Source organism: Gordionus sp. m RMFG-2023, chromosome 3, assembly GCF_954871325.1.
Source record: "Gordionus sp. m RMFG-2023 chromosome 3, tfGorSpeb1-WG-v2, whole genome shotgun sequence".
Taxonomy (NCBI): Eukaryota; Metazoa; Nematomorpha; class Gordioida; order Chordodea; family Parachordodidae; genus Gordionus; species Gordionus sp. m RMFG-2023.
Genome location: NC_088777.1, coordinates 24,993,318 through 25,018,825, shown reverse-complemented (window position 1 = coordinate 25,018,825; position 25,508 = coordinate 24,993,318). Strand labels below are relative to the sequence as shown.

Sequence of the window (25,508 nt, the reverse complement as noted above, 5' to 3'; positions counted from 1 at the left end):
ATTTTGATTTTAAAAAACCAAAATTTTAGTTTAAAATATTAAAATTTGGAAATCTGCAAACTTATTAAAGTTCATTTTATATCGATATAAGTTTCTTTAAAAGAAATAATTCCTTCAGAATGCATAAAATGAGTCCTTTCTTTAGTTAGCACTATCTCCTTCAAACTTTTATAAGTTTTTATCAAGTATTATACGACTATTTTAATCGGAATTGTAAAATTTTCCAATAATATATATATAATCTCTAGAAATAATCCCGGGAGTTATAATATTTGGATTTGATAAAACACCCTTTTCCCTAACCCATTTCTTTGCTATTCTTGCCATGAATTCAGTTGTAGAAAATTCCTCTTATTTTGGGGTCCAAGAATTTAGTGAAACCGTCATTAAATTTTTTCATTTCGAGAATGTGACAAATTTATTTTTCAATTGCTTAATGATTTTACATTCATTTTTAATATTTCAAAACATCTACTATCCTAATTATTTTCTGGATTTTCAATTTTTTGAAAATAGAATATCTTTTCCCCTTAGCATTTCTTTTTAATTGATGGATAATGAATAATTTAGATGTTGAAGGGCAGCTTTGGATGAAGGAAATGTGATACTAGTAGTAGAGGTGGGCGTGGGCCGTGAAATAACGCGTGACCCATCGTGTCACAGTGGGTCATGGCGTGAGTGTGAATAAATTTTAAATAATTAGGCGTGACGGGCCTTCCCAAAATTTTTCCCGGGCGTGAACATAAATTTCCCATGAATCACGGAAATTTTAATTTTTAAAATTGTTTCTTTATAAATTTGCAATTTTATAATTATAATATATATTTTCTAATTTAATTTAGTTCCTTTTTAAAAAGAATTTTTGAAAACAAAAAATCTTCCGCATTTTGTAAACAACATCCGGTAATCATGCCACTAGTTCTATTTTATTTTTATGCATAGTTTTATCGCGAGACTTTTTGCTAAATTTTGCTTAAACTTTTTACAGAAAAGTCAGAGATCTTTACAAATTTTACAAGTTAGGCCAAAATAAATGTTGGTGTTGGACAACAAAATATAAAAGATATACTTGTGAGTCGGAAAACTCTCATGAATACTATAGTTCCAAAAATATCGATGAAATTATGATTAAATGATCAATAATAATTACTTGTCCATAACCACCGATTTTTGGATGGATGACTATAAAAATTAAAGTTTTTTAATCATTACAGGACATATTATCATTAAGGATTTTGAATTAAAAACATTTATTTTGGCGATAAGGGAAATGAAAACAGGCGACAATATTAAAAGTAAGTCAATTCAATTTTAGAAGAATACAGAAAAGTAGAAAATTATTTATATATAGTTGTGTGACTGATAACGGAGCAAATCTTATAAGTGTTAAGATGAAGAAACGCTAGCATGTATATGCCATATACTAAATAATATTATGCATTATATTTTTGAAATAGCCTTAAAAATAAATGGTGTAAAAAAATATTACAATATTCCAAACAATCTACAGCTAATAGCAAGCTAAGCAACACCCAAACAAGATGTAATAACGAGATGAAACTCTGTATATATCATTACAGAGTTTCTTAAAATCATATTCTGAAATACATGCGTACTTGTTTAGCAAGCAAGTAAATAGATTATCCACTGATATCAACATCATCGGCGAGTTAGATAAATTTTTATCAATATTTAAAGAATGCTCGGATAATCTGAGCGCAGATTCTCGTCCCACAATAAATGAAGTTTATCTATGGAAACAAAAATTAGTAAAATTTTGTTAACCTTCTGAACGTGATACAATAATAATTAAAACCTTAAAAAAATAGAACAAGATTTTTTTTATTCTAGATCCGAATTTCAAAAGTTTTAAGTTTTTATAGAAATCAAAAACACCGTGAATTTTGGGACGTGACGGGCGTTAATCAAAATATTGCCTTTCGTGAGCGGGCAGGTCGGGTCAAAAGTCGTAAGCGTGAATGGGCGTGAATTTTTTTATTACCACCGTAATAAAAAATTAGGCCCGCGCTCACCTCTAACTGGTAGATGTATCTAATTTTGTACGACAGGTATTGCAAATTTTATCTTTAATGATTTATTCTGGTTAATCATCCAAGAAGGTACATTTCTTAAGCCTTCAAAACGTATATTTTGTTTATCCAAATTGAACGGATTGTTAATCCTTTTCTTTATATAAATAAAAACGAAAAGTTGCGAATTTTAGGAATAAAGTAAATATATTACATAAATTAGCAATAGCACCCCCCCCCCCTCACTCTTTTCCCAATTTTAAATAAAAAAAAGAATAAAATATTAAAAACGGTAGACCTAAATATATTACAATTATTGATTTATCAAATATCTATTAAGAATTAATTGACTAATGATTAAAATGCCATCTCCTAAACCTGTGCTAAGATCAAATTGAGATTTTGCATATTATTAATAAATCTATAGCATTAAATGCTAAAATTTTGTGAAAAAAAAATGCCGATTTGATTTATTTAAATTATTTTTAACAGTATTTAAAATTTTACCAATAAGATATAAAATTTAAATGATTTCTAGCAATTACCCAAAATATCTAAAATTAAAGGGAGTGCATTTTGCCCTTATTACCTCATTTTTTCGACCTTTAGAGGATTTCAGCAGCTGTTCGGAGCGGAGGCTAAAATTTTATTTTTTTCTTAGTTATATAATATATGAAAACTCTAGTAAAAATTAGAAAAATCTGAGGAGGTCGAGTTGAAACTCATGTCGATTGGTTCGAGTTGAGGCAAAATTAAAGTTATATGATATTGGGATTCGGAAGCCCACATCTTTTTAATATTCGCATTGCGTCAATTAATGATTATTACAAAATAATCGTTCTTATTTAATAGGGATGCACCGATATTTTTTATCGGATCGGGTCGGGCCGATATTTCACCCATTTTAAAATATCGGTTATCGGCCAATATTATAAAATTTGCCGATCAGATATAAAATGGCGTCTTTAACAAAAATAAAATGTTATAAAATTTTAAAAAAAAGTTATATCTAAAATCATTTATTTTTATAAATAAAATCGAAATCCATTTTTAAGTATATTTTTTTAATAATAATAATTAATTAATAAACATTCTGTCATATTGTTATTTTTTTGCGCATTCTCTTTATAAAAGTGTGCGATAATATGTACAGAATCTGTTTATAGTGAAACTGGTGATTTTGACAATTACCATCGCCGCAGGCTGATTTCTGATAAATTGGAAATTTTTGTATTTCTTAAAACAAAATCTTTGATATAATGTTAAATATTATTTTATATTATTATTCATATTTCATAATATATTTGTTTTTTACTTATTATGTATATGTATATAGATTAATGTTATTACTTATATTATATAAAAGTGATTTAACAATAAAAATATTTTAAAAGTTATACTTTTAGAATTGCAACTGAATTTAATATAAACTATAACTGATCATTATAATATATTTAAATGACATAAGTTATGGTATAGTTAAATTATAGATGTTATACATAAAAAGTATAAAAATTAAAACCATCGATATCTTTATAGAATACAAAATTAGCAGAGTTGTTAAAAGATACTTTTTAAATGGATCTAGATACAGATACATCGTCTAAAATAATATCTAGATACAGATATTTTAATCAAAAATCTATCTAGATACAGATAGCACATTTTTATATCTAGATCCTTTAACAACTCTGAAAATTAGATATGATATTGGATCGGTAATCGGCCGATATCAATTTAATATCGGGAATATTGGATCGGATCGGCCTCCAAAAAGTGGTATCGGTACACCCCTAGTCTTTATATAACTTTTAGATATATTCTTGACCGAAATCATAGAATGATTTGTGATTCATCATATGACACTATCTAATTTACAAATATTATTACCTCGCAATTCGTCTGAAGATATACTGACTTTTGATATTAAAAAAATATAATCTGACCCAATTATTCAGAAGATAATAAATTATTGAGGAATAATTAATTTCAGCATTTAAATCTTGGTAATAATGATTATAATTCTAATAGATAATCTTCCAAGAAACGATATGGAAGCATTGCATACTTTAAAATTATTTTAGAGCTTTTTTCCAATATAAAAATTACTGTTTAATTTGGCAATACCAATAAGCCTAAGCAAGAATGAGAGAATACCAGAAATAAGACATTAGAAAATAGATAGAATAATTAGCTCTACATAAAACTAGTTGTTAAACGGCTCGTTTTGAGTCGATTTTTGAAAACGGCTAACTCAATATTTTAGCCAGAAAAATATTGCCTAAGCCTCGAGATTTCACTAATTGATGTACCTTTGTACCATCTATGAGCAAAATCTCCAGACTTGCGTAAAATTATTCTGGATAAAATATTGAGTTAGCCGTTTTTAAAAATCGACTCAAAACGAGCCGTTTAACAACACTACTTAAAACACATAAATATTTGATCCCACAGAGCAAATTATTGAAAAATTAACTTGCATAGAAGATTAAATATCCATTTATGAATGATATTTTGATTAAATTTTTAAATTATCATATATTTTTAATTCTATATTTTAATGTGATTTACTTTCCAGTTTATGAACATATACACTTTTTAACAATATTATGTTCAATATTTTATTAATCGTGTTCGAAAATTTTAAATATGATTCTTTCTAATAAATTCATGTTTCAAAAAATGATCGTTTCTATATTTAAAAAAAATTACCCCACCCACTAAATTCCTGGCAAGCGTCTCTTATACTGTCCTTTTTAAAATATATAGTGAGGTTTTTCAAAAAACATAGTGCCCTCCTCTTGTCTAATTAGTAATGAAAGGTACTATGTATTTGAAAAAGTATATTGTGTTTGAAAAGAAACTTTGCGAATGAAAGAAGCATCAAGCACTTTTAAAAAACAACCTAGAATTTTAAATATAGAATATATTTAAATTATAAATATTATGGCTATAAAATGTTTTCACAAATATTGAAAATCTTAAAAATTTAAAAGATTTGTGCAATTTACTAAAATTTAAATTAACAAAAAAATATAGCAAACTTTCAACTTTAAAGGCACGACATATTATTTGGCAGGGTATTTCAATGACGGCATTATATTCCCAAAAGCTCCAAGCGTCTTTTAAAGAAGTAGATATCGAAGATTTAAGTAGAGTGTTTTTAGATAAATCGTTCAAAAAGATATCATTATTTATATTACTGTTTGGCTTATTCAAGAGCATATTATTATTTTGATGTAATTTTGGTGTGACCCAATTTTTACCTTCATCTAATGACAATTCGACAGCAATATTTCTATTTGATATAAAAAACAAATTTTAAAACTAATTAACACTCTTTTATGAAATGAAAAGTAAGGAGAAATCAGCTTAAATCTTGGCCAACCCTATATCATAAATTTTGTTCGAATAGTCCAAAATGCATCTAATTTATTTGTAATGTGCTCAGTTATCAAATGGTTAGTATATTTTTATCTCTTAATTTACTTTATTTTTTAAATGCCAAAATTGATATTCTCATTAAAAAAATTAGAGAAATTATTTCAGCCCTCCGATATCGAGTAGCTGATTTGGAATGTTAAATTGAGGCTGAACATCGTAAATGTCTGCAGTCAATTTATGAGACAGGTCATATCTTGGATATTGATGACTCTGATCCATACCTTGATGACCATTTTGATATGTCTGATACATCGGATAATAGAAATGGCATTGCACCATCCAATCTAATTTATGCAAAAACTTTAAAATTAAATTGCCCTACACGCTGGCATAGCATATTAATTATGCTATAAAGTGTTCGCAGTGTAAACAAAATTCCTATAAATAATGTTCTAAATAAAGTAGGAAAACAATCTTTAAAACTCTTTAATAATAAATGGGATATGATTGATGAGCTTTACGCAGTATTAAATCCATTCCGAGAGTCGGTGAAATTTCTTTCCTTCCAAAAAGGATGGACAATAAACTTAGGGTTATTATTCGCAGTGAAATAGAAGCTCATATACAAATCAATAGATCTGCTCAGATATTATTTGCTTAAAAGAAAATATGAAAAAAAAGCTTGATCATAGGTTTCCCATTACTGAACTTCAAGTTATTTTATATTTTTATTAATAAATTAAACACTAGATATTAGCAACTATACTTAATCCCAGATTTCAAAATTTTAGTTGTTTCAGGATATTTAAAATCGAATTCTACGACATCATTGCATAAACTTTTAGAGTGTGATAGAAATGCACAGAGAGAAATTCAAGTTGAGGATAATGGTCAAACATCAAGCTTTTATATAGGTAAATTAGCTCGTAAACTTCCAAGTAACGATTATAACAATATTAGTAATCTAGAACAAGAATGTCTTATTTTGCTCAGCCAAAATAATATACCAGAAGAGGATGCATTAATCTTTTGGAAGAAAAAGCGACTGGAACTTCCTATGCTTGATACTGGTTCCATATATACAAAGAACCTTCCTAGCTAAATTAGCAAGCATAGGAAGTTACAGTCGCTTTTTCTTCCAAAAGATTAATGGGATATTATTTTGGCTGAGCAAAATATGACATTCTTGTTCTAGATTACTAATATTGTTATAATCGTTACTTGGAAGGGAATATTTACGAGCTAATTTACCTATATAAGTGCTTGATGTTTGACCATTATCCTCATCTTGAATTTCACTCTGTGCATTTCTATCACGCTCAAAAAGTTTTAAATGTCGAATTAAAAATTGCAATGATGTCATAGAATTCGAATTTAAATATTCTGAAACAACTTTAAGATTTTGAAATCTGGGATCAAGTAGAGTTGCTAATATCGAATGTATAAAATATAATTTTATTAATAAAAATATAAAATAACTTGAAGTTCAGTAATGGCAAACCTATGGTCAAACTTTTTTTCATATTTTCTTTTAAGCAAATAATATCTGAGCAATCAGATCTATTTATTTGTATATGAGCTTCTATTTCGCTGCGAAATAATAACCCTAAGTTTATTGTCGATCCTTTTAGGGAGGAAAGAAATTCCACCTACTCTCGGAATGGATTTAATACTGTGTAAAGCTCATTCATATCCCATTCATTATTAAAAGAGTTTTAAAGATTGTTTTTCTTATATTTTAATATCTTTAAAGGTTACGTTATTTGTATATTATATTATTATAACTTTCCTACATTTAATATTATATTATGGAGGTCAATATAATTGCATAATATTAGAAGTTAAATTACATAATTATAAAATACTATATATAGTAAACAATAATATATAGTTACCGATTGTTTTGACTATAAAAATTGGCGCTGAGATTAAAAAAAAAAGTCGCGAGTTCGGTTTTCGGTCAAGTTAAATAGTATATAGAATTTAAATTTTTTTTCTGTTTATAAAAAAATAAATAATAGATTTAGAAATGATGGATAAAATAATATTACAGGAATATAAAAAAGACGAATGTTACATTGAAGATTACATTGACTAAATAAAATACATACTATATGTTAAAAATATTCCTCAAACTGAGGCCACTTTGAAAAAATTATTTATAGCTTATGGAGGAATAAATATTATAACTGACATAAAAAAATTACTCTTTCCAAGAAAAATTGAAAATGTAGTGTAGACAGATATATACAAAATTGCAAAACAACTTTATAAAGATGAAAGAATTGTTCTGGCATCAGAATTGATTTCATTAGATTAAGTCGCGGCCCTACTAAATCCGTAATGAGCTATTTAAAAAATATAAAGGAGCTAGCCCGAAGATGCGAATTTGGTATAATGTAGAACTAAGAATTCGCGATCATTTAATCGCTGGACTAAAGATGTCGCAATTAGATAAAGAACTACGTTTAAGATACCCAGATACTAAAGATGAAGACCAACCGTTAAGCTTATACAAAATTATAGAAATAGCTTTAGACTTAGAAATAAATAATACTAATAAAATGGTTTATAAAATCAAAGAGACGATCGAATATAATGATAATAACAAACGATTAAATCAAAATGATAATAGTAATTGACAGTATAATGATAATGATAATCGGGAATATCAAAATGATAATAAAACATACGTAAAAAGAGAACCAATGAAAGGTTATAATAACTACCACAAATACAAGAAAACTGTTATGTTCTATCTCCCCACTTATCCCATATAACTTATTTCTTCTCTTTACGATTTTTTTTCTACCTGCTTCTTTTGTTTTCCCATCTTCCTTTTTTTTGTTATGAAATTGATATTATACCTTATTTTTATATTGCATTTGAAACTGGTTCTAACCAGTTTCAAGAATGATTGTATCGCGATTATATAACAACCTTCTTTTTTTTCTCTTTGTTTTCAAAAAATTATAAAGGTGGGAAAAATACCTTTTTTCTGGACCATTAATATTTTTCTTTGATTGTATTTTATTTTGCTTTGCAACTTCGACTTTAATAAACTTTGAAAATATTATTTCCACTACGTTGTACGTGTGATACCATGACTAAATCTATAAAACCCGGCCCCCTGGATCCCGTCATCGACCATCCCGGACCCCCGATCACAGACTGTATTTTTACCCACTCAGACTGGGGGACCCATCGGTCCAATTCCAACACTCTTGCTATTTTTGTAATCGTTTTCATGCTATTAGAAATTGTCCAGAATACGGAAAGACGTGCAACAAATGTAGGAAATCAAACCACATTGCCCAGGGTTGCCATGTCTCCCCCTATCAGTGGGAGACTCCCGCAATTTTTTAGTTTATACGCAGACATCCCTCTCCCGCAAAACTATCGCAATTGGAAATCTACCGCAATATTTTAATTTCTCCCGCAATTTTTTTTTAGTATTTTAACATTTTTAATATATAAATAATAATTTTGAGACATTAATTGATTATTTTTAAAATAATTTTAAATATTTATTCGAAAAACATGTCTAGTTTGTAAATTTCTTTCTATCCTGGTTTATTTTTATCCAATAATTAATCAACATCATTTCGTTCATACAAGTCAGTACAGGGGAGTATATCAACATCGATTGCAATACAATAATATTCTCAAAAATAATAAATAATACAGATGCAACTACATTTGCGGAAATCGTATACATCTATCATGTAGTTCAACATTAACAGAGCTATATCATCACAATATGGGTCGAATCTTTTTCTCATGATATTTAAAGACTCCAATATAAGTGCAAACCTTACTTGTGGCAGAACAAAAATGAGCAAGGCTATCACAAGTGTTTTAGTACCTGAATCCTAGAGGTCAATTCTAGACGATTTGAAAGATGGGCATCCATATGCAATTCTAACAGATGCACCTAATAAGGGAAATATTAAAACATTTCCCTCGATCCTTCGCTATTTCAACAAGATTAAGAACATTTCAATAAAACTGTTAAAATTTTTTCCTCGGATAGTGAAAAATTCAACGATGTAGCTAGCCACATAATGGTAAATATAGCTGATTCAGGGTTATCAATGATTTGCATGTCAGCTTTCTGCGCTGATAATGCCTCTGTAAATTTTGGCAAAAACCAAAGTTACCGAATTGAGGCAGCAGTATAATAAATTAATACCAATTGGCTGTATATGCTATATACTACATAATTCTTACAAGAAGGCAATAAATGTACTATCTGTGGATGTCGAAATAATTGTGATGAAATGTTTTAACGAATTTAGTCATCAACTAAAAGTGTTAATGAATTAAAAGAGTTGGTAAAGTGGGCTGACTTGGAATGGTGTGAGTTGTTGCGATATATACCTATCAGGTGGTTGTCATTAATACCTGCCATCGATAGAATTTTAAAATTTTACAATTAAAAAAATACTTCTTAAATAAAGATTTTAAAAGCTGTCCTAAAATTTTGAAAAATTTTTTCGAGTATGAAATGGCAGAAGCATATTTGGGATTCGTTTCACATGTAGGAAATCTACTTCATGCAATTAATATTCAGTTGCAATCAAAATATTCTTTATTAAAAAAGATTCACAAAATCATGGTACAACTCTGTTCATCTCTACAGTTAAAAATAGATAATAAATTTTATGGCGCTATTGCTAAAAATATTATATTAAAATGTTCAAATAATACTCTAATTAATACATTTTTAAATGAAGCAGATATTTTTATTAAGACAATTTTAGTATTTACAATCAAAATTTGATTTTAATAACTCTAATTACAAATGTATAAATATTATGACCTTATTAAAAATACCGGAAAGGCATTGATTTCTTGTTTGAGGAGATTGTAATTCTCTCTATTTTTTATGATTCGCCAAAATACTTAAAGTTAGATGGTCTAAAAGCAAAGGAGAAATGGGTAGAATTTTTTGCTTAGGAAAAATATGCGAGTATGTTTTCTCCTTACCTCATTCTAAAGCCTCATCCAAGCGCATTTTTAGCCCGATGAGGATTGCCTGGAAAAAGGAGAGGCTTTAACAACATTAGAGGTCGAACAAATATATAATATGTCATGCCAGGATTATAAATATGTCAATAACGACGGTTAGTTCTTATTATTTAAATCTCAAATAAAATATAATTAAGTTTTAGCAATGGCGTCATAAAATTATTTTCAATTTTTAACTGTACAGATGAAAACATCTGCACCATAATTTTGTGAATCTTTGTTAAGATTCATCTGATTGCAACTACTCATTAACAGCATGTAGTAGATTTCCTACATGTGAAATGATTCCTAAAAATACCTCTGCCATTCATTATTGAAAAAAATTTTCAAAATGTTAGGACAGCTTTACAAAAACAAAAGATGCAGCACTATTTGGATTTCCATGGACTATAGAATTTGATTTATCGTTACCAACAAATGTAAAAATCAATATGATCAACAATAAATATAATAATAATGGTAACGTGAATATTGACAAACTATATAAAGAATTTGCTACGGAGTTTGATAATAAATTAGGATTAATAAAAAATGTCGAACCAGTAAAACTACAATTGGAATAAAATACGGAATCAATTGCACTGCCAGCTAGAAGAGTACCGTTGCCATTAAAAGTAGAAATTGAAAATGAACTGAAACGTTTGGAAGAAAATAAATAATAAAGAAAATAGATTCATCAACAAGAGTAACCTGGAGTACTCCAAAGGTAGTGGTACGTAAAACTTCAGGTGAACTATGATTATGTGGAGATTTTAAAGTAACATTAAATAAATTTCTACTAAAAGACTATCACATTCTACCAATGTTTGAAGAATTAATCACAAAGATCGCTAATGGAAATAAATATACAACATCAGATCTCAACGCATATCTACAAATGAGCATTGACGAAGAATCGCAAGAATTATTAACAATGGTAACACCAAATGGATACTACCGCTATTTACGATTATCTATTGGTATAGCTACAGCACCAATAATATTTCGATATATGGACGATTTACTGGCTGACTGTAAAGATACAGCCGTTTATTTAGATGATGTTATAATCACAGGAAAAAATGATACTGAACATATAGAGAATATAAAACAAGTCCTCAAAAAATTACAAAATGCGGGATTAAAAGTCAAAACAAGCAAAATTTTATGAAAGAAAAAGTATCATATTTAGGATCAAAATGGAATACACCTAGATAAAAATAAAATAATAGCAATACAAAAATATTCAAATCCAAAAGATAGACATGACATAAATCATTTTTAGGTATATTAAACTATTATACACGGTTCATACCAAGCTTACATGGAATCATAGCCGAATTACATAATAAAACTAGTAAAAATGTTAAATGGAATTGGACTAAAAAAGATGATGCATTATTTGAAAAAGCAAAAGGAATAGTAACAGAACAAAATACTATAAATTTTTATAAACAGGACCTCGAGTTAATATTAGAAACAGATGCATCTAACCAAGGATTTGGAGCTGTACCCATGCAAAAATATGATAATGGTAACGAATTCCCAAAAGCTTACACCTCGAAAACTTTACGAGATGCTGAAAAGAATTATTCAACATTCGATAAGGAGACCAAAGCCATGATAAACGGCGTAGAAAAATTTAATAACTATTTGTATGGACGAAAATTTAAAATACGAAAGGAGGACCACAAACCTTTAATAAAAATATATGGTGATAATAGAGATTTAAGCTCATTAACAAACCAAAGATTATTACGTTGGGCTTATATCTGCATATGATTATGATATAATGTACAAGAATGGCGCTAATAATATACTTGCAGATGCTTTATCGCGAAACCCAATAGAGAAGAATAATGATAAAATAACAAGCGAAAATAAAACAGTGAAATATATAAGAAATCTTACTTATGACACATTAACTCTATCAAGAAAAGAACTTAGAGATGAAACCGCGAAAGACCCAATTTTAAGAAGAGTAAAAATATTAATAAATGGTACAAATATACAAAATCAAACACCAGAATTGCAAGCTTTTAGAACAAGAATAGATGAAATAGAAAATGATGATGGTATTTTATTTTGGAATGGAAGATTAATCATTCCGTACTCACTACAAAAAAGAGTTTTACAGATATTGCATATGGGACATCCGGGTATTACATCAATGAAATCCATTACGAGACATTATATATGGTGGGAACAATTAGATAAAGATGTTGCTTAATTAGTTAACCGCTGTATTGGGTGTCAAAAACATCGCAGAGATATTACCAGGAGTTGCCGTATACCCATGGAATCTGCCAGCACAACCCTGGGAAAGGGCACATTTAGATTTTGCCTAAATGAAGTATTATTTACGTATAGAAATTCCGAACACTCCTCAAAGGGGCGAATACCTGCCAAACTATTTATGGGGAAAAGACTAAATACATTATTGGACTGGGTCAAACCTTCAATTACTGAAAAATTATAAACATCTGTAGTGAAACCCGACCAGTTAAACAAAGGTCTACATAGATATTTTGGAGAAAACGAATTAGTTTGGATAAATAATCCACTTGAAAAAGGATGGCATGAAGGAAAAATAATAAATCAACAAGCTAAATTCTCGTATAATGTAGAAGAAAAAGATAAAATAGTACGAAAACACGCAGACCAACTACGAATAAGGGAAGAACCAGTTGAAACCAAAATAATAATAACAATATAAAGTTAGGAGAAACTAAAACAGTAGAAACATTGAACCAAGTCGGAAGGAATGCAACCCCGATATCCAACGAGGGAAAGAAAGCCAACAAAAAAATTAATAGATGAACTTGAACTTGGTAAATAAAAAGATTGATAGACGATCTAACTTGGTGGGAAAGAAGATATGTTATATTTTAATATCTTATATATTTTAAAGGTTACGTTATTTGTATTATATTACAGGGTTTCCCATTCAAAAAAGGAAAAGTCCCAATCAAAAAAGGTAAAGTTTCAATCATAAAAGGAAAAGGTCCTGTCAAAAAAAGGAAAAGGGTCAATCATAAAAGGAAAAGGTAACAAAAAAGGAAGAGTGTCAATCAAAAAAAGAAAATTCCCAAAGGAAAAAGTCCGATAAAAAAGGAAAAGTGTCAATCAAAAAAGGAAAAGTGTTAAACAAAAAAGGAAAAGTGTCAAACAAAAAAGGAAAAGTGTCAAAAAGGAAAATTCCTAAAAGGAAAGGAAAAGTATCAATCAAAAAAGGAAAATCGTAACTTTTTTAAAATTTTTTGTCAATTTTTCTTAAATTTTTATTTATTTTTCTTAAATTTTTATTTATTTTTGTTATTCCTTCTTAATTTATTTCTAAATTTTTGCGATTTCTTTACGATTTTTTCTTACTGATCTTTTCTCAATTTATTTTTAACTTTTGGGTATTTTCTTTACCTTTATTTTTCTTACTATATCTTCTCCCAATTTATTTTTCTTTTCATTATTGATAATTCTTTTGTATTTTTAAAAATAATTTCTAAATTTAGGTCCATTTTTTTACAATTCTTTACGTTTTTTTTTTCATCATACATAAAATATTCTTTTTATGATATTTTCATTGTAATCTATTACATACATTTCTAACCTTTTCAATCTCTTTAAGTCATTTTTAATCTTTTTATTTTGAACATTTCTCAATTTTTTTTCTTCTCATTTTTGATAATTTTAAAAATTAGAATTTAAAAATGATTATATTTTATTAATTTACATATCGTTTGGTATTACAGTTCAAACTTATTTAATTTTAAAAAGGTACATTATAACCAAACGATTAATTTAATTAAACAATTGTAATTATATTGTCTGCCAAAAACATTAAATATAATTTTAAAAAAATAATTATCAAAATTGAGAAGAAAAAAAATGAGAAATGCTCAAAAAAATAAAGATTAAAAATGACTTAAAGAGAATGAAAAGGTTAGAAATGTATGTAAAAGATTACAATGAAAAAATCATAAAAAGAATATTGTATGTATGATGAAAAAAAACGTAAAGAATTGTAAAAAAATGGACTTAAATTTGGAAATTATTTTTAAAAATACAAAAGAATTATCAAAAATGAGAAGAAAAATAAATTGAGAGAAGATATAGTAAGAAAAATAAAAGTAAAGAAAATCGCAAAAAGTTAGAAATAAATTGAGAAAAGATAAGTAAGAAAAAAACGTAAAGAAATCGCAAAAATTTAGAAATAAATTAAGAAGGAATAACAAATTAAATAAAAATTTAAGAAAAATTGACATAAAATTTAAAAATCACTTTCCTTTTTTGTATGGGAATTTTCCTTTTTTGATTGACACTTTTCTTTTCCTTTTGGGAATTTTCCTTTTTCGATTGACACTTTTCCTTTTTTGATCGGACTTTTTCCTTTCCTTTTGGAAATTTTCCTTTTTTGATTGAAACTTTTCCTTTTATGATTGAAACTTTTCCTTTTTTGAATGGGAAACCCTGTATTATAACTTTCCTACATTTAATATTATATTATGGAGGCCAATATATTTGCATAATATTAGAAGTTGAATTACATAATTATAAAATACTAAGCTCCGAAAGTAATCAAAAATAAAGATGGGAAATTGATAATAAAGGAAAAAGAAATAATGAATAGATGGAAAGAATATTTTCAGGAGCTTCTCAACTTTAATTCCCACATATTGCATCTCGACGAACACTCCCCTTGTCAGAACCTTGTACAACCTATAACAGAACAAGAAATAATCACATGCCTCAAGCATATGAAAAACAACAAAGCTAGGGGTCCAGACGATATTCCAATAGAAAGCCTTAAAGCACTAGGAGATGATGGAATACATCTCCTCACAAATCTGTACAATAAAATACTTGGAAATGAAGAGGTCCCCCAAAAATGGAGGCAGAGCTATCTAGTTCCTATCTTCAAAAATAAAGGGGATCCACACAATTGTCAAAATTACAGGGGCATAAAACTAATGTCACACTGTCTAAAACTATACGAAAAAATAATAGAAAAAAGATTAAGAGATATAATCGAAATAGGAGAGACACAGTTTGGCTTTATGCCTGGAAGATCAACAACCGATGCTATCCATGCAATTAGGCAAATGAGTGAAAAATACAGGGAAAAGAACAAAAAGCTACACATGGTCTTTCTCGATCTAGAAAAGGCCTTTGATAGAATCCCAAGAAAACTTATCTGGTGGGCGCTACGCCACAAAAAAGTTCCCGAAAAATATATAAGAATAATAGAGGATATGTATATGGGACATACAACAATGGTCCGTAGCACAACAGGTACTTCAGCAGGCTTTACAATAGCCGAAGGAGTTCATCAAGGGTCGGCTCTCAGCCCACTTCTCTTCATTACAGTAATAGATGTATTAGCACAGTCTATACCTCAAACAGTCCCGTGGAATATGATATTTGCAGATGATATTGTGATACTTGCCGAATCCAAGGATGAAATGAAAGAAAGGTTAGTGAATTGGATAAATATCCTAGAAACGCACGGATTAAAAGTAAATAGAGAAAAGACGGAGTATATGGTGATAGGAGGAGATGAAACGGAGAGTATTGATATAAATGATTGGCAGATATCCGCAATTGAAAGCTGCAAATATTTGGGCTCCACTATACAAACAAACGGCACAATAGAAAAAGAGATAAAGAATAAGATTAATCAAGGGTGGTTAAAGTGGAGATCTTTATCTGGAGTGCTATTTGACAAAAGAATCCCACACAAATTAAAGGGAAAAATTTACAGTTCTATAGTACAACCAACTATTCTATATAGTTCGGAAACATGGCCAACCAAAGAATCAGACGAGAGAAGTCTACAAACTATGGAGATGAGAATGCTGAGGATGATTGCTGGGGTAACAAGAAAGGATAAGGTGCGCAGTACAAGAATACTAAATAGTTTAAAGGTAGTGCCCATTAAGACTAAGTTAATGGTAAACAGACTTAGGTGGTATGGGCACACAATGAGAAGGCCTATGAACTACATAGGAAATAAAGTTGAAAGATTGGAAGTGATGGGCAAACGTAAAAGAGGAAGGCCAAAACTTCAATGGGGCCATAAAGTTAGAGCCAATATAAAGAAGTATAAAATAGATAAAAGAGATTGTACGAATAACATAAAGTGGAGAGAGATGTTGAAGGAGCTTACCACCAGAAAAGGTGAAAGCTAAAGAGAAAAAAAAAAATACTATATATAGAAAACAAATTAAAATAAACTTACCGATTATTTTGACTATAAAAGTTTTTCTATTTTATTTAGAACATTATATTTATAGGAATTTTGTTTACACTGCGAACACTTTCTAGGATAATTAATATGCTATGCCAGCGGGTAGGGCAATTTAATTTTAAAGGTTTTGCATTAATTAGATTGGTTGGTGCAATGCCATTTCTATTATCAGATTCATCAGACATATCAATGGTTATCAAGGTATGGATCAGAATCATCAATATCCAAGATATTACCTGTGTCATAAATTGACTGCAGACATTTACTATGTTCAGCCTCAATTTCACATTCCAAGCTACACGATATCTAAGGGCTGGAATAATTTCTCAATTTTTTTTAATGAGAATATCAATTTTGGCAACTTTTTTATGCCATCAACTGTAACCAAATTATGAAGTCCATGCCATAAGCATAAATTATGCTCATAATCCCCTAATCTGACGCTTCTTTTGATATTGGCCACAGCATCAGTTACCGTTTGTATTATTTTGGCTTTTAAATGGAACTCCTCTTCAATACTATCAATCTCAGATAATATTGTTTCCCCAGTATGCTTTTGAGTCACATTTCTAGTTGCTAGGGTAAAATATTTAAGATCAAAATTTTCATCTGTGATATAATTTCGACGCTTGAAATGATCGGTCCATAAATTAAAAAGAAGAAAATTTTGGTCGAGATTCAATCAGATTTAAACCATGCGCCTTTTTATATAAATAAACATCGTCTAGTGCACCCCGACTAATGATTGTCCTATTTGGCAATTCAGACGAGGAATCAATTATCTTATATTTCTATTTATTAGGCAGTTTATTTTTTAATAATAATTTTATATAAATTTTAAACCTTTAGAAAATCTGTCATTCCTTTATTGTTTATAGAATCAAATGGCATTAAATCTAATCAGCACATCAAAACATAATTTCGCTCTATTAGATTTTATATTTATTTTAAACATTAAAAAGATATTTAAAAAACATCAAAATAATTAGAGCTGGAATAAAACAAATTATAAATTTGATTTAGTTTTAACTTTCATAATAAAGTTTTAAATAATTAATTTAATAAATTATATAATAAGTTTATATATTAAAAAGATATTTAAAAGACATCAAAATAGAGCTGGAATGAAACAAATTATAAATTTGATTTAGTTTTAACTTTCTAAAATAAAGTTTTAAATAATTAATTTAATAAATTATATATTAAGTTTATACATTAAAAATACATTTAAAAAACATCAAAATAATTAGAGTTGGAATGAAACAAATATTATAAATTTTAATTAGTTTTAACTTTCAAAATAAAGTTTTACATAATTAATTAAATATATTATATATTAAATTTATACATTAAAAAGATCACAAAATAGAGCTGGCAATAAACAAACTAAAAATTTAGTTGTTTTGAACTTTCAAAATAAAACTTAAACTTAACAAACCAGTAAAAATTTTAAATAAATAATAATAAACAATAATAATAACCTAAGAGTCATTTTTTATATTTTATTTTGTTGTTAGGTGTTGGCTTTAAATATATTTATAGACTTTGAATGGATTTATTATAATTAATTTTTTCTGATATTTTATGAACATTAACTAAGTGCCGAGAAAGATTATTTATACTTATATTTTTACTAAAACATTTTATTTCATAACTAAAAATAAAATATATATAAATATAAGTCTAAAATAAAATAAAAATAAATAACTGTGAAAATGAATTATGTTTATTCGAATCTTCCTCATCTTTTTTCGCCAATTTTAAGCAAGGTTCACAATAAATATAATTAGGCATTATTGTTCTTTTCTTATTTTCATTCTTTAAAATAAGATTTCCAAAGTACCTCCAGATATAACTTGATTTATGATTAGTAGAGTTGTTATTTCATAATTATATATAGGGTGGTTTAAAACGTGAAATAATTAATATGAATTGTTTGTGGAAATAAAATATGATGTATGAATGAATGTAAATGATATACACTATTCTATTATATATAACAATTGAACAATTCATATTTTAATTTTATTAATGTTAGTATTCAAATTAAAAAAATAATAATTTAATATATAAATATAATTAATATGCTTTCTAAAAATTACACACGCCGCGCCGCCGCTCTAATAAAAATTGGCGGCTAGCCGGCACGCGCCGATGATCTAAATCGGCGGCTTTTCCGGCGTGAATAAAAATACCGCCGGGCACAGGTCTAGGTGGGCAGTCCAAAGGGTGTGATAAATTAATTTTAAAATAAATTTTTTTTAAATTTATTAATTTAAAATTTTGTTTAAATGTCTGATTGTCTTCACGAAGGCTATGCAACAATAATATAATTTCCCGTCCAAATATTTCCTTTTCTTAAATTGTTACATTCCTGGGTTTCATAATTTTTAACCAATATTAATTAATAAACCTATTTTTTAATATTATATTTCTTAACCTATTTAGCACAATATATTCCATATTTTTTGCCCTCAAGGTGCTGGTAATATTTGTGAACGTGCAAGTCCATAAAAATAATTAATATGAATTGTTTGTGGAAATAAAATATGATGGCGGCGCACAGGTCTATTCTACCTACGACAAAGAATATCTATCAAAATTTGTCGATTTATATGTATATCTATATATGGGTCATTAAGCCCCGCCGACCAAACCTAAATACATTATTTTATTTTATTTCTCTTCTTTTAATTATATATTTTTACATAGTATATAGATATAGTAATATAATTTTAATAAATAATTATATTATTCTAAACATATTAAAAATAAATTTAATTACTGGAATATATTATTTAGATTTATACATATATTCATTTCAAAAATATAACCAGTTACAGTTACTAGTTACAATTTTTAAAATGTAAAACAATACTAATATTTATATATATATATAGACATAATATATTTTTATAATAAATTTTGATAGGGAACAAGTGCCAATAAAGGGGTGGCATGTCCTAGTTTTTGTGTAGTTTCTCAAAGTTATAATATTTTTTTTTGTAAATATATAAATAAGTCAATTATTGTTGACTGGGCGGTAAAAAAAATATATTATTTTTCTTAAATATTATTATTGTAAAAATATAAATGATAACTTTTTTATATATTATGAAATTTGTAAAAAACTATATTTTCTATTGGATTTGGAATAAAAACCTATATATTTATATATATTATTGGACTTTATAATATAAAAAAATTGGAGTATAAGAAATTATTTAATTAAATAGATATTAAATTGAGACATATAAATTAAATAGATATAAGTTGAGATTAAGTTAAGACTTATAAAATAACGATTGGTAAAAAAAACATAATTTGTTAATTTGTATATTTTTTTTCTCAGCTATATCAACCAGTAGAATTAACATTTTTTGGAAATGAAGAGACGCATGTGAAGTCCCAAATTAAGGATTTAACCAAAGTACGGAAGTTAAACTATCTAGCCTTAGGCCATCATCTGATAATGAATTCGTAGGCTTCAGGATATTTGGTATTCAGGCTCTCGTAAGGGAATGGTTAATAACTGAATTAATCGCTGCATGCCTTGCATGTGAGTCTTGACTAAGAATTAAAACCATATCTCCCTTTGGAATCAACCGATATTTTATTTTATGCATATATGTGGATGACAATGTGACATTTAATTGGAGGATTAAAACAATCCCTCATTGTTCATCTGATAAGAGGTTACCTAGGTTAAGACTTGATAATGCTTCCAACTATTCATAACCACTACGTACAATCAGCAATTTGTAATAGTTAAATATATGAGATTATTTTTAAAAAAAATTTAACTAAAGGTTGATTGATGTGTTAAAACGGTGGGTAAAACAGCTTCAGATAAAGCTAAAGATATCCAAACAGTCAGGTCGAATTTAAAAGGTTATCTTTAAGGGTGATAAAAAAAAGATATTATTGCGTTTTTCAACCGTGATGCATAAGTTATACTCCTACATCATTTTGATGCACCTTACAAGATTTAATAGATATAAATCGAAGCCTCCCATTTTCAATGGTTATTGAGAACAACCCGAGTTAACATTTTCCAATTTAATATTTAAAATAAATAATGATCTAAAAATATGTTAAATTTTTGGTAAAATCTTTTAAGAAAACTTTGGTATGAAACTATTTCTTTTAAAATATTTTCCAGTCCCAACAAGACTTTAAAAAATTTTCCCATCAACACCTCATATTTGGAAAAACTGCTTAAAGGCTAACCAAGAAGATTAATTTCACTTTCTTTAATAATTTTAAACCCCGAGAGCATTTGAATTTAAAAAACATATTTCAGATTTAGCTATATTTAGAGTACGGCCAATTTATAGAAAATTTAACTCTATATAATCTATCGCTGCTGAAATATTTATAAATGATCCGCAGATGGTACCATCATCCAGATACTATATATTTATATAAGTTAAAAAGAGTTTTTAAAGAATGAATTCGGGTATGCATGCCCAAGCTAAATAAAAGGGTATTAGAAGGAATTGTATCTCCAAATTTGAGAGGAATTGTACAGCCATATGATTGTTCAAATTATGCATATACTGAAAATTTTTAATAAAAAATGTTTAATTACTTTTCTAGATAAAAAATTAAAAACATTATTAAAGTCCAGCTACAGACTATGGCATCTAGAAGAGGATCTTCGAGACATATAAGCAGAGAGAGGGTGGGTTATTTGGCATCCTCCTTTAGCATCAAAGCCTAGTTGATAAGTTTGGAACATTCCTGAAGTATCAGGTTTGATGCGCTCAACGATTATCTTAGCTATTAGTCTCGTAAAAAGACCCTATTGAAATCGGTCGAACCTCACCATCAGACTTAGTTAATAGTGCAATTAATTTTGCATCAAAAAGAGTTGATAAACTTGGCTAGGCAAATCTTGTTTAATTATCACTATGTATGGAAGAAAAAATGGTATGGTCATATTTTTGCAAAAAAGTTTGAGTATAATATTTTTTGGATAAAATCCAATTGACTTAACCAAATTGTCACATGAACCAAAATTATCGAGATAGGATTAGGTCAACGAAATCTTAGTGTCCTCTACTTGAATTTTTAATTGATACATTCTTACATAATGGCGATTTTACCTTAAATATTAAGAAAAGGCACATGGCCTTTAAGAGTTAAGCTATTGCTAAGGGCTGGTAACCAAACCAATATTTAAAAACCAACAAATACGAATATTGTATTGGTATTTCTATTGGTAATAAAATATAGGTATTAATTTAAACACTTTTTAATTGATTGATTAAATTATTATTAAAAGTGATATATCAAGATATCAGTACAGGGTAGAATGCCATCCATCACGGGAGACTTGCTGAAAGCATTCTCAGAAACATCTTGAGATCATGTTTAAGTCATGATAAATACTTGTATTTGTAAAAAACAATTAACGATTATATAAATATAGCGCATATATATAAAAAAAATTTCAAAAAAAAACAACTGAATAAAAAACAATTAAGATTCGGCTTACTTGCATTGCTATATGGAACTATGAATAGCAATATAACTACTTTGATGAATAGTCATGTAATGGTTTGTTTGAAATAGAAAGCTTCAATACGATCACCACTTATTTGGCTAAATTTTCCTCCTAATAATGTGATAAATTTAAGGAATTCCTCACCAAAAACACCAAGAGTTTGGTGACAAGTAAGATAAAAATTACGTTAGCGATCTCAATATTTATTTATTTGATTTCTGCCAAACTAATTTTTGAGGCATTTCTGTTGTATCGTGCCGAAAAATGGATGTATGTGTAATTTCAAGCAATAGGAAGACCAGGGTATTATGCTGCTACCAACGAATGGGTCTTCTGTTGTTGCTTGAGCATTGATTGGGCTCTAGGGTATTTGAAGTACTGGCCCTTTAAAGAGCTTTTGAGATTAAGTTATTTATGTTTATATACCGTGGGAGGCGGCCCTAAAAATATCTGCAATGTAAAGAATGGTATCCTATGTAATCAGATGATAAAGAACAATAAATATATTTGGAAGAAAGCAATATATCGCGCCAAGACGAGGTGAAATAAGAATATGAAGTTCTTCATTAATAAGAGAAATGTCGAAATTTTTTGCTTGGGACAGCCGACCGGCATTCGGAGCATTTATAATTCAGAATAGTTTGACTAGGATATTGTTCTAATAAATCACTCAATAAGAGATCATCAACGGAGTGAGGCACTAGGAGATCCAAAGCTTTCTGAAGGATGGGTGAGTGCTAATACCAAGTTGATCTCATCCAAGTTTCACGTAGACAAAACATTAATTTTTTGAAATGATATTAGAGAACTGCAACGCGGCCCGTGGGCAAGACCGAGCATGGAATTTAAAAAAAATTATAGCAGGCCGGGCAATCCGTATTTTAATAATTTTCGGGCTGGGCCATTTCAGACAATTTATATATAAAAAATAAGGTAAGGTCTTGAAGATGGTAATTTTTCTTAAAATTTAATAGGCCACCCCGAAATTTAAAATTTTGATGTATATTTCTGTTTCAAATTAATATTTTGATTTATACTATTTAAAAATAAAGAGCTGTCTAATAATAAATCTACAAAAATTAAACAAGTTATTTATGAGATGATTCAATTACAAATACACAATATAGATATCAAATATAATTGAATTATAAAGCGGTTGTTGCAGAAAGAAATAGATAGTCATAGAGGAGATATTTAAGAGCTTTAATTGACATTAAGAAAAAATTAGATATAGAAATTAAAAATATAATTGAAGAAAAAGGACTTTTCCTAAAATTTTATCGAGCAGGGCTTGACTTTTCGCAAAGTTTTAACGCCACGGGTAAATTTTAAAAATTTATAATGGGCTGGGCAAAAAATTTAATGGGTCAGGCAACTATGCAAAAATTCTTAACGAGCCGAATCGACCTGGGCCTTAACCCTAATTAACATAACTCGAAATATAAGTCATAATTATTTGATTAAAGAGGCATGATATCATGAAAATTAATAAATATTTGAAGTGGCCACACGAACTGAATGATGCCCATATAAAATTTTAATATTATTATACCAACATTAATTCGTTAGTTAAATTAAAATTGAATATGTATCATAAAAAAAATACTATTTTAAAATGATTAATAGACTTTTTTAGCCATAGACAAACTAATTTCACTTACCCATGACAGGTAAGAGCGTATCCTCTAATTAGAATTGAGATTTTAACATCATACATGTTAAATGGCACTTTACAAACATTATCAGAAGAACCGTCATAAATTTCATTTTTTTTATCGTTACAATCAGCTATAATAGAACATATAGCTGCTTGGGGTGTTAAACATTGAATGGCTGGGTACTTATCCCACAAGGGATCGACGGTATCCCAATCAACCTAATAAATTATTTGTTTTTAATGAGTATAAATTTGAAACTGCAATATTACGTGAGGAGGAAAAACTTTGTAATCTCTTTGCTGGTAAAAATTTTCTGATTCATGCTTTGACACAGTTATTCTCCACAACCATTTAACAGAACGGGCGCCAATATAGCTAGGAACTATTACTCTCATAGGAAACCCGTGGTCAAAATTTAAAATCTCACCATTCATCTAATTTTAAAAATATTTTTTTTGCAGATTATGGAAAAAATTCAAATATTTTGTTTTTTAAAGTAAGACCGGGGCTATATGATAGGTGTTTTGTTCTTTTAGGATAAAATTTAAATTTTATTTTAGAGGATAAAACTAATTATATTATATCATATATCACCATCATTAAGCTACAAAATAAAAATAAAACCGGGTTTTCTACTTATCATACTGTTGGCGCTATTCAGGAGTAATTAAAAGTATGCTTTTATTATTAATCAACGACCTTAGGCAAGATAGCAAATATTAAGTTTAACCCATAAAACACAAATTTTTTCATTTTAAATTATGAATATTTACCAAAAATTAGTATTCACAATAAATATATACATAAAATAGATAATTCCCGACACAAATAGATATATGCCTATTCAGAACAATAAGCGCCTTATTCACACATTTTACTGAATGACAAATACATTCTAAAAAATTTACCCCACCCCCCTCAAAAAAAACATTTTTTCCCTCCTCTTAAATATTTTAAGCAAAAAAATAAAAACCATCAAAATTAGCTTAGAAAAACTATGCCTCCTACCAACTCTTATTAAAGATTTTGCGTCAAACCCCATCCCCTTCAGTAATATAGAAGTGCTTATTATAATTAGATAGCGAATTGGATATAGACTCTTCATCTGTCACGAGATTTACATAAGCGTTTTGGTGATTACCAGGAATATAGTAATACAACATGTTTCATCAAGATCATTAAAAATATAATCGGTAAAAATATTAGAGCTTAGTGGGTAGATTCTCTGGGCAGAAAACCAACTTTAAATATTTAGTAGTATCATTGCCCTATAAAATTTTGCTCTCCCTGCCGTTTAGCCCCTAGGATAGTAAGTTAGCTTAAATGGCTCCATAAAATTTTCTTGATGTGCTAGAAACTCGGATCAAGTTTAATCGATAGCCTATATGAGGAATATGTCATATAAATTTTATAAAATTTGAAGAGGCATTGATTTTTAATCGATAAATTTTATATTTACTATATTATTATATATATATATAATATTATATAATATATATATATATAGTACAAAAGATGTATAGAAATACATCTTTTGAACAAATTTAAAACATTAGTCCCAATGATGAAAAAGTTATAGCCGTTTGCCTTTTTACCCCACCTGCCGTAAAGCCCCGGTCTCCCATAATACATAGTTAGAAGATCTGATTTTTGAAACATTGTTTTATCAGTTC

General features: G+C 28.1%; 1 protein-coding gene across 1 annotated transcript in view; it reads right to left on the bottom strand.

Moving 5' to 3' along the window:
* Positions 1-25,508, bottom strand: part of LOC135927681 (uncharacterized) — a 62,658-nt gene that overhangs the window by 2,991 nt on the left and 34,159 nt on the right. Inside the window, exons 7-9 of the mRNA XM_065463837.1 lie at positions 24,105-24,269; positions 23,839-24,053; positions 5,075-5,328 (exon numbers count right to left, since the gene is read on the bottom strand). Coding sequence (XP_065319909.1) covers positions 5,075-5,328; positions 23,839-24,053; positions 24,105-24,269 — 634 coding nt within the window. The remainder of the gene's footprint in view (positions 1-5,074; positions 5,329-23,838; positions 24,054-24,104; positions 24,270-25,508) is intronic.